The sequence below is a fragment of the Poecilia formosa genome, unplaced genomic scaffold, assembly GCF_000485575.1.
Source record: "Poecilia formosa unplaced genomic scaffold, Poecilia_formosa-5.1.2 Scaffold78, whole genome shotgun sequence".
NCBI lineage: Eukaryota > Metazoa > Chordata > Actinopteri > Cyprinodontiformes > Poeciliidae > Poecilia > Poecilia formosa.
In genome coordinates this window covers 1,732,118-1,744,748 of record NW_006800017.1, presented here as the reverse complement: position 1 = coordinate 1,744,748, position 12,631 = coordinate 1,732,118, and the positions used below count along the sequence as shown (strand labels likewise).

At 39.8% G+C, this 12,631-nt stretch overlaps 1 protein-coding gene and 1 long non-coding RNA gene across 3 annotated transcripts in view; both read right to left on the bottom strand.

The window, feature by feature from the left end:
- The window catches only part of LOC103140989 (ras-related protein Rab-26), a 38,722-nt gene extending 33,348 nt beyond the window's left edge, over nt 1-5,374 (bottom strand). Inside the window, exons 1-3 of one of the 2 annotated variants that reach the window (XM_007556372.2) lie at nt 5,146-5,374; nt 4,785-4,972; nt 3,166-3,276 (exon numbers count right to left, since the gene is read on the bottom strand). In XM_007556372.2, the coding sequence (XP_007556434.1) occupies nt 3,166-3,276; nt 4,785-4,970 (297 nt within the window). In that variant the 5' untranslated portion in view covers nt 4,971-4,972; nt 5,146-5,374. Of the gene's footprint in view, nt 1-3,165; nt 3,277-4,784 lie in introns of both variants that reach the window. The other variant, XM_016673512.1, reaches the window with a different exon arrangement.
- An 853-nt stretch (nt 5,375-6,227) lies between these two features.
- LOC107836718 (uncharacterized) lies at nt 6,228-12,193 on the bottom strand. Its single transcript, XR_001662662.1, has 3 exons — nt 11,926-12,193; nt 11,060-11,537; nt 6,228-7,692 (listed from the first exon to the last, which is right to left on the bottom strand). It is a non-coding gene; the product is annotated as an uncharacterized LOC107836718 (long non-coding RNA).
- Between the last annotated feature and the right edge of the window lie 438 nt (nt 12,194-12,631).

The following is a 12,631-nucleotide window of genomic DNA, read 5'->3' as shown; positions in this document are numbered from 1 at the left end:
TATATATACACACATTTCATGAATTTAGTGATTTCTATTTCACCTGCATGAAAACATTTAAAACATGAGCATAAAAGAGCTGGAGCCTTGAGTGGAGCAGCACTGCAATTAAACAATGAGCCAAAAATACAAAAGAACAGAGTAAGCAGTAAGAAACAGCTTTGTAATTTATCATCCATTAGCAGGAAATGTTACAGACAGAGAGAGAGGAAGAGAGAGAGAACTGATGAAGGTCTTTGGTGTCCTTAGATGGACTTAACTGTGCTACTGCTATGCCATGTGTTACATAAGTAAATAAACCAACTGCTCATCCACCCACAAACACATCCAGCCCACACACACACAAGGATCAGATACTTTAGTTCAACAGGAACAGGTGGCAAATGTGCCTTAAGAGAGTAGAAGGACCTCGGATCATATATACATTTCTAAACATTAAAATCTAAGTCAACATTTTCACAAAGTGGAAAAGTTTTCATGTTGGCAGCTTAGAAAGTCCAATAATTTTGAATAACTTCCAGCAAGCCAGTTAGGGTAAGTAGCTTTTTGTAGTCAGTATCTTACCTGATCAATTTGAATGGCATATTTGTCATGTTTGCATTTTGAAGTTTAGCAAGGATAGATGACCTCCTGTGAACACAGTTTCTACATAGTTATCAGTAACATTAAACAATATGACGGTCCAAACTGGTGTGTGATGGCATTAGTCTTTGTTGTGTCACAAAAAACAAAAAAAAAACAAAAAAAACATTCTGTCTTAAAAAATGGAAAGGAAGTTGGGAAACAACTTGGTGCTTTTCTGCCACCCTGTGTCTGTTTCAGTTCTACGTGTTTCAATGCTGTGTGTAAAAAGCAGCGAGTAAAAAAAAAAAATCATAATTTTTCTGATCCTGATGATCGCAATATGAAGTTAATAAAGGGATCTGAATACTTGTTATTTTTCTATTTAAAATGACATAGGCATAACATTTTCATATGAAACCTTGATAGAGAAACTATCCAAATTTATTTAACAGCAAAATGAAGTGTTGAAACTTATTTTTGTTTAGAAACAGAAGATCTTGGGTTTGGTTTTTATTAGATTTTAATTCCTAATCAGTTTTATAGATGTAAACAAATAAATGACACCACTTCAGGGAAAGTAATTTTCATTTCTATGGCTTCCATTGGTCTTTTAACCATTCAGGCAGTTTTTACAATCACATTTGCTCATTCACAGACGGACTCACAGACTGGTGGGCAACATGGGGCTCAGTATCTTGCCCAAAGACATTTCGACATGTGGTGGCGGGGAGCTGGAACTGAAATCTCAATCAACCAGTTGCCAAATGACTGATTATCCCCACTGAGTATAAGACGGGACAAAATGCAACAACAAGATGCAGGTGTTTAAGGTCTTTGAGCCTGTCATGATGGTTTCCATTTGTAAACTGCTATAGTATATTGTAGCATGTGTAGATGTAAATATTTAACATTTTAAAACCAGCAGCAATGTGCTAACAAAACCTTCACTCTAGACCAGCTTTTCTATGTACGCAAATGTTTCAAAACAGAAGTCATTTTGCCCAAATATCTCTTACATTTCTGTTGTCTGCAAAAGGAGCTCAGAGACATTGGTCAAGGCCCGCAGAGGCCAAGTCATTAACCTGCAGCCAATGACTTTTCAGACGGCATGATGAACAATGTGGGGGATACACTGGACAATATGTTTTGATGGGACAGAAAAATCCTCTATAAAATAAATTACAGTACCACTGAAAAGTTAATTTACTTAATTAATGAAATCTAAAGGAGGAAACAATATTTTAAATAGATGCACTACACCAGTGACCTATTTCAAGAATGTATTTGTGTCAATTTTGATAATTACAACAAAAACTACTAAAATTCTAAGTTTGTAAGAATTAGATAATGCATATTAAACAAACCCCCATAGAAAATAACAGAATTAGTGGTCTACTGAAAATAGTTTATGTACTGCGCAGCATATGCACTGTACTTTGAGTGTCTTTTGGATGAATTACAGCATCAGTGATTTGGCACGTAGGCAATCAGCCTGTGGCTGTGCTCAGATAGCAAAGAAGCCCAACTTGCATTAATAGGTCTTTTACATTGTCTAAGCTTCCTTTTGATAGTAACCCACAGATTCTCCATATGGTTTTATTCAGGTAAGCTTACATCACAGTGATATCGTAGCTAAAAAATAAAGCAGGTATGTGCTGTATACTTTAGGCAGTGTCGACAGGTGCCAAATCATGCTGGAAAATAAAAACTGAACCTTCACGTGGCTTTTCAGCAGAAGCATGAAGAGCTCTGAATTTTACTGGCTGTGCAGACTTTGGACTTGTTAAAAAAAAAAACTCAGAGGACAAACACCAGCAGGTCACATGGTTCCTCAAATCGTCACTGAGTGTAAAAACGTCCCGCTGAACCTGAAGCAGCTTGAATTCAGCTGCTCTCTCCTCTTCCTCCAGACTTTGGGACCTTTGTTTTGAAATGAGTTGCACAAAACATATTTTCCACTGAAAGGAAGACCTCGGACCATTGCCGTCCAATTCCCTTCTGACACATATTGTCTGTATGCGGTGGGTATGGAAGCACTGAGTTTAGCTGAAGTCAAAAATCAACAAAAAAATATTCCTTTCCATATATCAAAGAATCTAACTAATGTTTCACTTTTTGAACAGAATAACATTTGATAGCTTAACTTTTCAATGAAATGCTAATTTATTGAGGTGCGTCATTAATGTCTATATGTGAATAAATCTGCCTTTTTTTCTGGCATTTATGTCAAACAAATAAAATAATAAAAAAAAGGCTCCCGGATTAAATTTATGACGTACTGATTTCTTTACGAGTCTCATTAAAAAAGTGGACCCATTCTCTCCCGGCTGCCCATTAGCGTTGGTACATGATAGACACCATAATCACCCAGATAGGCTGAAAAAGTAAAACATGTCAAACTAATTTAAGACATCAATATCTATCTTCTGACGCAGGAAAATGCTCAAAGCTCTAGGGCCTTAAAGACACAGAATGGCTCTAAAAAGAATCCTATTAGAGCCCTGTTTCACTAACAGCGCTAAACATGAAAAATATGAAAGAACATGTACTGCTTGTGGGGGAATTTGTGATTGCTTTCTCAGCCCATTGATTCGAACTCACCCGAAAGTCGATTCCCACTGTGGAGATGAAGCTGCCGGCAAGGAAAGCCCCGTCTTTGAAACGGACCAGCAGGCAGGTTTTCCCAACTCCAGAGTCACCGACAAGCATAACCTGCATAAAACACATGAGCTGAAAAGTCAATTTGGAAGGATGGGATGAGTAGTGCTAAACATTGAACCCATGAATATTAATAAATTAGCACATCCAGGGAAAAAAAAGGGAATACAAATCCTATGTAGGGGTGTGAAAAGACTCCAGTCCCTCTGTATTTCTGTGTTTGGTCAGTGAAGAGTGCACACATGACTGAGTTTGTGGACAGTGGATGACCCTGCATCCTTCCTGTAAGTGTGTCCGTGCATGCCGAACAAACATACATTGCTGCGCTTCTTTGTCACAGACACATGGTTTTCATTCAGAGCTGAGATTGGATTAAAGGTTTTATGTGATTACAGTTATCAGGTTAGCTGAGGGACTCTGGGACCCAGATATGGAAATCAAAAGTGGCTCCTGGGTCCAGAGAGGAAGCAGACAGGAGATGAAAGGTAGAGGAAGCAGAGCGAAGGGACGCAGAGAAACAGGGTCACTGAGCAGATGCACAGTTACAGTAGCAGATCTTATGCTTCTGTTTTTTTTTTCTATTATTATTTATTATTATTACTTGAATTCAACAAGATTCATCAGTGACTAAAAGCTACAAAGCTAACAGGAACCTTGGAACAAGTGTCAGAATCTGCTGATGGTTACAGATTTGGGCCTTTATTGAAGAGCAACAAGAAGAAAGTGGTTGTTGAAATGAAGCCAAAAACTCATATTGGTATTTGCTATAAGCCATTTAGTGGACGCAGTAAATATGAAGAAGAATGTGCTCCAGTGAGCGATGAGACCATGATTTCTGGTCAACATGCAAAATGGCAGAGCATTGGACATCAGCCTGAACACACCATAACATAACATAATGGTGCCGACTGCATCATGTGCAGCTACGTTTCAACTGCAGATCACATTTTATTGAAAGAAGGTTCTCCAAGGTAGGGATGCAATGGGACTGAACAGCAGCCTTTTCAGAATGTATACTTGGAAGCGTCACAACTTTATACTGGTCTTTCACATAAACCCCCCTACAAATGCACTGAAGTCTGTAGTTTGTGGCAGAGTGTGGAAAAGTTTAATTAATACAAACAGCTGTGGATTCATATATAGCAATGTCGTAATATAGTGCGAAAAGACCAACAAACTTGCTTCAAAACAGTCGCTTCAAAAACATGAAGTAGGTGGCAGACTTGAAGCGTTTTGGAGGCACACAATGAAAAGCCGTGGGTGTGAATCTGTTTGCGTTTCTGTGAAGTGGCAGCTCTCCACTCACACGCGTCCTCTCCGAGCATGAAACCATGCAACAATTGCTTCGTGTGTATGCAAAGGGTGCACACACACACACACGCACACACACCTGCATGCAATGTCGTGTCATCTGCAGCATGAAAAAAGTGTACATCTGTTGTATAAAAGTGGGCAACCCATGATATGATCAAATCGCCCCTCGCCCTTTTCCGTTATAACATTGTTTTCATCGAACTGACTCACATAAAGTAAGCCTCACCTGCGCTGCTGTTTTACCTCACCTTGAAAGCGATGTCATAAAACTCGTTGCTGCTGCTGATGGAGGGTCTGCTGGGATGCACCACGCCGTTCATCTGAACAATGCTCGGGCTGCTCCTGGCAGCTTTCCCGACGCCTTTTCCGCCTGGGCTGCCAGCTGACGGGCTGCTGTTAGGGGCTTTGCCTTTGGCTGCCTTCTTGCGAGACATCGCTTCCCCCCCCCCCCCCAAAAAAAAAAAAAAAAAAAAAAAAAAGATTTCAACAACTGCGGTGTCTCTCTCTCGGTTATTTCAAACTACAATCTCAAAGAAAACATCAACCAAATCCACGAGAAATGAAATTAAAAGAAAGTTGCAGCTGTGCAGAAGTTCGACGTTCTTTCACCTGTGCGTTGAACGCATCTTTCTGGGCAATTCGCTGCTTTTCAAAGTAAGAGTGAAAATGTCGCAAAACGCTGGCTGCGTCTTTCTGCAGCTTCCTGCTCCTGATGTCCGTCTGGTTTCAGGACAACAGCCTCGGCGCTGAGAGCGGCAGCAGCATCAAGTGCATGTGATGCAGTAGAAAACCCCACCTTCACGGGAGATCAAAACTTACAACTGATTTGAAGCAAGCGGCAGAAACTCGCAAAACACGCCTAGGCTTAAGAGAGAGGTGCCGATTTGGGCAGAAAAGCTGGGATCAACAAACAAGAAACAAACATATTGAAATTTCGATGATAAAAACAGGGCGACACTGTCCTTGGTGCTGAAAGCCTTTCTTTACTCATATCCAGATTTTATGAGGAGTAAAATCTACAAAAAACAAAATGAATCTTGTAAACCATTATTTTGCTAAACGTCATGAAATCTCACATTTAGACGTATAAATTTAGAAATGTATATGTTAAAATCTGTATTTGCTTGCAGTCATATATTTAGGCAAATACAACAGTTTTTTTTTTTTTTTTTTTTTTCTCTTTTGGCTTTAAACAACCTGTGGTTAAAATTGCATTTGGCCGTTCTTTGTTTTAGTTTGGAATAAAACAATGAAGGGGGCTAGTTAGAAGAATGACAGTAGTTATTAAAAAAAGTGTTCTGGAAAAACAACTGAATCACATTTGCCACCTGTGGAGCGTGCTTTACCTGCGATTTCAGGACAACGCCACAAGAGGGTGCTACACTAATGTAAAATAGAAAAATCTGATTTACACACCTGAGATGGATTGGCGACTTGTTTAGGGTGAATCCTGCCTCTCGCCTAATGAGAACTTTAGATAGACACCATCTGAAAAAAGCTGTTTCGTAAAAGTATTCACACCCCTTAAAGTGTTTTACCTTATATTACAAACACAAATGAAAAGTTGAGATGACTAGTTGTACTTTATTTCATTTAGGGGCGCATCAGGGGCAAGTCAAGCTTCAGATTTTTATTTTTATTTTATTTTTTTATAAAAGTTAAAACAAAAAAGTAATTTTTCTACTTTGTTTTTGTCTGTTACATAAATTCCCAGTAATATATACATGAGTTTGTGATTGCAACATTTTAAAGTGTGAGAAAATTCATTATTTGTGCACAGCACTGTGAATTTGAGGGTCATTAAGATGTGGAAAATCACAGGTCAAAAAGTTACATGAAGGTTTAATGGCATGAAACAAAAACTACAGTTTTTTTTTTTGTTCCAGATGAGCTTAATTTGCTCTCAGTTGGAGGACTTCAGCTGATTCCTACTGCATATTAGAAAACTCTAAAACTTAAGCGCCGTGGCTATTCCTCTGCTTATTATGAGTTTAATTACCAACAACAAGATGAAGTTGACCCTTTCCCTAAATATCTCTTCTAGCACACAGTTCAGACGTACCGAGTGGCTTGGTCGCAAACATACAGAGCATTCTGTCTCCAAATCTGCTGGCTGTCAGCATTTTACCACACTCCACCCAACGCCATGCAGAGCCGAAGAGCGAAGTGTCATTGGCTTTAAGAGAATCCAAACCTCAGGCTCCACCAACCCCCACGTACAGCTCCCCGTCGACAGCTGAGATTTGTTCTGCCCCCAAAGCAGCTGTCCACTGAAGCAACAGCTGGGCATTTTGGAGGGAATATAGGAAAGGGTCACTGGAATCCATTCCTGGTTTCAGGGAAATTAAAAGCCTTGCAGAAATGAGTTAACCATACGTAGTGGCCGTGCTGTACGTTGGAAGGTTGTGACATATATTCAGTGTGCCATCTGCTTTTATGTACTTTTAAAAGGTCTCCATTGAAATACGTGGCGACATAAAACCATAAACAGGTGTGCGAATGTAAACTGCAGAGCCAGTTGAGAGGAATTACATAAGGTTGGTGTGGTCGCTCTGCTAAAACTAATAAAACAGCAAATATAATAAAGAAGTCTCTGAAGTGCTGTAAACTGTGAAACAAAAGTCAAGTAGGCATCCAAACACTTCCACATAATAGCTGTAACACAAACTTCCTTAGAGACACTTTAGATCACATTATGCCAACTCAAGCAATCCTAGAAGAGTAGTAACAGTAATTCAGTGTTGTGACTTTTAAAAATAAGGTAGACAGAGCTTGGCTGTAATGTGGCTGCATGTGCAGACCCGATGCAGAAAGGTCATCGGGGCCTTGGGGTCATAACACTCTGCAGGCACACCCAAAGCAAAGGCATTTGTCAGTTTACCCAGGGTCAGGTGCCCCAAGTGTGCACTGGCTGGTGTGCAGCAGCCTGGCCAGTCGCTCAACCAAAGTCAGAGCAACTGTTGATCTCTTGGCGTCCCCCTTTTTCAGCTGCCATTGGACCGACTGTAGCGTGTGGGGAGGCGGGGGCACCAGGGGGCATCCTGCCAGGCTTCACCCCTGTTTGTCAGGCCTTGGCGAGAGCAACCAACAGCAGACTGGCGCTGCCAGGCACACATTCACTCACTGAGGCGTCTCCAAGAGAAAAGCACAGAGCAGCTTTGAGAGAGAGAGAGAGGGAGAAAGAGAGAGAGAGAGAAAAGAGTTGTTTACAGTCTTTTAAACAGACTTTTAGATAAACAGACTTTAGGGTAAAATAAGCTTATTGTATCAGATTAATAAATGTTAGCTTTACAAATAGGAGTTAAATAAGTCTAAATATGGGAATTCTTTTTCTTAAAGAAGCTCCACACTTCTAAATATTTGTATTTCTAAAAGTTAGAGTGGCGTAGAAATGTTGAGATACATCAGTGGAGTTAGTACCCACGCTTCAAAAGTCTAGCAGTTTAACAAAATGATGGCAGAATGAATAGATCAGCATTTGTTTTTGCTCGGCCACAATAAACATTTTTGTTTACACAAATATAATGGGAAATGATGCTGAGCCTCGTGTGTTTCTAAAACATAAGTATTTTAGAAACACATGCGTCCCTACATTTGGAATTTTAATAATGACTTCATATCATACATAATAACATATATTGTTTGTAATCCCACCTTATTGTGAATAGTCTATCTTATATTTCCGTCTGGTATATTGCATCACAACATATTTTTTAATCTCAAATCATATTTTATTGTCTTATCTCATATCAAATTACATCTAATTGTATCATATTGTGTTGAGTGTCATTCTGTTGTATTGTATCATATTGAATTTTCTCAACTAGCATTGTATTTTATCATATCATTTTAACTCATATAATATCAACTCATAGTATATCGTCCTTCTTGTGTCATTTTATATCACATAGTAAGTCTTGATATCAAATTACACTGTGTATCCCAATTTATGTATTCAATAAATCAGAATATGCAATTCAACGAGGCCCATTTGTCAGATTAGAAGTACCTTTTGAAAATAACAATCATTGAGGAAGCATTGAACATATGGCAAAGCCCATATTTCTGTACTGGAAATGTTTGTTTTTTTTATTGGTCTAATGTAACATTCTAATCCTAAATATTATTGTTTCATTAGCTTAAGAGGAAAATCGTCAAAATGAACAGAAATAAAGACCTAAAGACATACGTCAATCTGTATGTAAATAATCCATACAACATGTTATATTTGGTGAACTGAGTTACTGAAATCTATTAACTTTTCATTTCTTTAGTGTATGTAGTAATATAGTATTGTGTCCGGTTATATTATATCACTTAATATTATCACTTAATAAAAAAATAAAGCTTTTACGTTACAGATTTAGATTCGATGTTAAACGTTGTTGAATCTCTTTAGGTTATAACATTTTTTCGTAAAAATACTATAAAGCCAAAGAAACATAATCCCTCTGTGTCCTAGTTAACAACTCTTGCAAAGTATTGGCTTATGCTTTTATAGTTGCTTGGAATTGCCTTGGCAAGATTTTTATTCTTAGTTTCTTGTTGAATCAGTGTGTAAAAGTAACATTGTCAAAGCCAGGGCTTCAAATCTGTCATCATTTAAAATTTTATTCTTTTTCTCTGGATCATAAAAACTGGTGACAATATTTAATATCGCCTTCAAAAGATATAATCTCCACATCCAAGTGTCACACCTGCAATTTCCAACTGAAAATTTCTGATGATTTATTAATTCATTTCTTATTTCTCATTTTAGCCTTAATTATTCAAAAGGGGGTGCATATTAGTTATGCATCAGGGAGCAATAGCAAATTTATTCCAATGTGTTGAAAATAATGTAGACACGTCTCAATGGGCCTTTTAAAGGGTCCAAACATAAAAGTGGGAGCCAGATTACCAGAGTGGAAAAAGTCCACATGGGTAATAGTTACAACCAGGAGCTCAATTTCAACCCAATATCTGCTCCATGTTTCAGACTCCTCGTTTTCTTGGACATTGACGTTGTAAAAATCAAATATATTCCAAGACTCATCTGTGTTTCTACTTGCACTTTCATTTCTACTTGCAAAGTTGACAGTCTGTCATCTTAAGAGAGCGGATAATGGGTGCATTCACAAGTGATGGTTGTGTTATCTACGGCCTGACCATAAATCCTTGCTAATCCCGGTTGCTTCCTGCAAGCAACAGTGTCGCTGGATTCTGTTGCGCTGGTGATCAGATTTATGACCTTGCATATGGTGTTGCTGACAAAAAAGGAAGCATTTGGTGTTGCACTGACTCCCTCGTACACACCCAAACATGTAGAGTCAGCAGCAGAGCAATTTCACACACGGATGGTGAGATGAGAGGTGGCCAAACATCTGATTAAGCTCCAAAATGTATCTGATCGGACACTTGGGGCTGAGAGAATAATTGAGTCTGGAGCGCATAAAAAGTGGAAATTCAAAAAAATAGAGGGGTTAAATGACCTAGAAGTCACTTCCTCTCCTTCTCTGCTCTCATAGACAAAACTAGTTGAAATTAGGAGCAAAATAAAATAAAGCTCATCTCTTTTCCCTGTTGCCTTGCAAAAGCAGAGGTGGGTGAAACCATGTCTATACTCAGCTGGAACCACCGCTACAAAAAGCCCGCATGTTCACATATGAACGCACACACAGTTTACATGCAACCAAGAGTGGGCACATGAGCACCAACTGGAGAGAGTCGTGGCGAGCGGGAAAAGGTGTGAGCAGGAAAAGTGGTGTGTGTGGGTGAGTGTGAATATGCAAGAGTGTGCGTGTGTATTAGTAGAGTTTTTGCAGTTGTGACAGCTGGGATGAGGGAGTGGAGGCGGCGTGTGTGATTGGAGGAGGTGCCAACAGAGCAAGTGTCTCTTTATTTTCACGACACGCAAATGTGTATGTGCGGATATATGGTCATGAGCAGCGCGCACATGTGTGTTTATGTCCAGCAAAAGTTTGTGCCACTCTGATTTGTTTTCCTATTGTTGCAGTGTATTTAAAGTAGAATCGCACGCTAGTTCCACAACGGCATATGCAGACATGCAATCATACGAGCAGGCAAACACAGAAAGTAGAAAGTATTATTTATTTGCAATCCCTGCAGACACTTCACAACTGTTACTATGGTCTTGCGCCGGCGTGACAAATCAACAAAAAGTAGTTTTCGTGTTCTACAAATTAAAATGGGATGCAATTATTATCCAGCCACATGCACCTTTACGCACTTTAAATAAGGCTGGACAAGGAGGACGTTAATCTGAACAGCAGGCAAGATGCTTACAGTAACTCTGGAGGAGCTGCAGAGTTCCGAAGACCAGGAGTGAGAATCTGTTGACGGGGCAACAGCCTTTACCCTTTAGGCACATAAAACTGAAGCCCTTTGCATGGTAAGATACTACTAGCTTTGCATGTTTTGGGCATTGCACTGCAATATCTGCCTGCTTTGCATGAGACTGTGCATGTTTGCTGTGTAGGTGAGGTCACTCGCAGCCACGGCAGCCTGGCAATGATGAGCTCACCCTGCAAGAAGGATTAAGGCTGTAACAACTGGTGCTGCAGCCAGCGCCAGGCGAGGCAGTTGTGCGGTGGGCATGGAGCTGTGGTCCCAGCTCCACACCAGCGTTTACCCCAGTGTTGTCTTTTCATTATCCCGAAGCTGGCTGACGGTGTTGTGCGGCTGGCCAGGCCCACAGTGGGAACCCGCAGTTGTTGCGTGGCTTTAGGGGCCTTTTTTCCTCTCTGCCCATATCTGTGGTCACACACTATGACCACAGTCCTCACACAGAGCACAGCGTCAGGTTACACACCAAACACACTCGTTAACTCAATTATACAAGCCTTTCCTGCTTTGATGTGCAGCGAAAACGCCAGGATTACTGAGTGGACAGATGCCACCTGACCACAGCAGAGATCCGCTGCTGCATGCCTCAGCTCTGGCCGATGAGAGATGGACAGAACGGACTGCTGAGGGAAGACGGGCGGAGGGCCACTTATAACCTGGGAGAGTTGAAAGATGGAGACAAACATGGGGGTGGTAATAAAATGGCTTTTACACCTAATAAAGGAATAATAATAATGAAAAACTAAACAAGACTTAAAATTCATGCTGTCTGCAAACCTGCACTACGTCTAGATCTATACTTGGTGATTTTATCATATCTGTGCACTTCACATCCCTCCTCTATAGTTGAATAAAACACAGTAAGCCCTTTGTAAGTTTCCACATTATATTTTCAGTGAAGCTTGGACACATACCTTAAACCATTAGCAACACCACAGGGACCAGTTAGTTAAACCAAGCCAATGTTCTCTCAGTTTTACAGCATTTTCAGACTTTTTTTTCCCCCCTATGTTCATTTATTCCCTAATTTCCTCTTTCACTTACCTTGGCAAACAAGGGGATATTTTAAAATGGCTCAGAATATTTATCTTCTTGATGCTTCATAATGCCACTTGATCCAGAATATCCCACAGAAACTCTAGATGAGAATTCAAGGCTTCAGACTTGTTTCTAGGGTTTGCTGAAGGGACAAGTGATGGAGATCAGCTGAGAAAAGTCCCTACAGTTTGCTCCAATTGCAAGATGAAACACAATAAGTGTATAAAAGCACGTCGCTTCTTTTCACGGAATGCACACTAATTTAATCACAACAGTCAAGGGTCAGTTTGTGTGATTTCCACTAGGTGGCAATGCAGCTGTAGACTCACAGAGCAGGCGATAGAAGCACACCTGTAGATCACACCACGTCCTTTCACACTCACTTCATGCCACTAGAAATTACACTTTATTGAATTAAGCTGTTTGATTTCTGAAAGAGGAAATGAAAAAAGACAGGAGGTTGCCATTTTCAGAAAAATTCCAGCTGAATTCACTTTGTGACAAGCCAGCTTCAAGCCAACTGCTTATATATACATGCCTACAGAGAGACAGATATATAATAATCCAGGAAATTGGTTTTCAGCTGATTGAATCCAAAGTGGATTGAATCTACATTCCAGCTGTTACATGTTATCAGTTGATAAGTCAAATTTTAAGAATCGTGCAGCACAAAATAACAAAAAAAAATATACACCTTAGTAGTATGAATAAT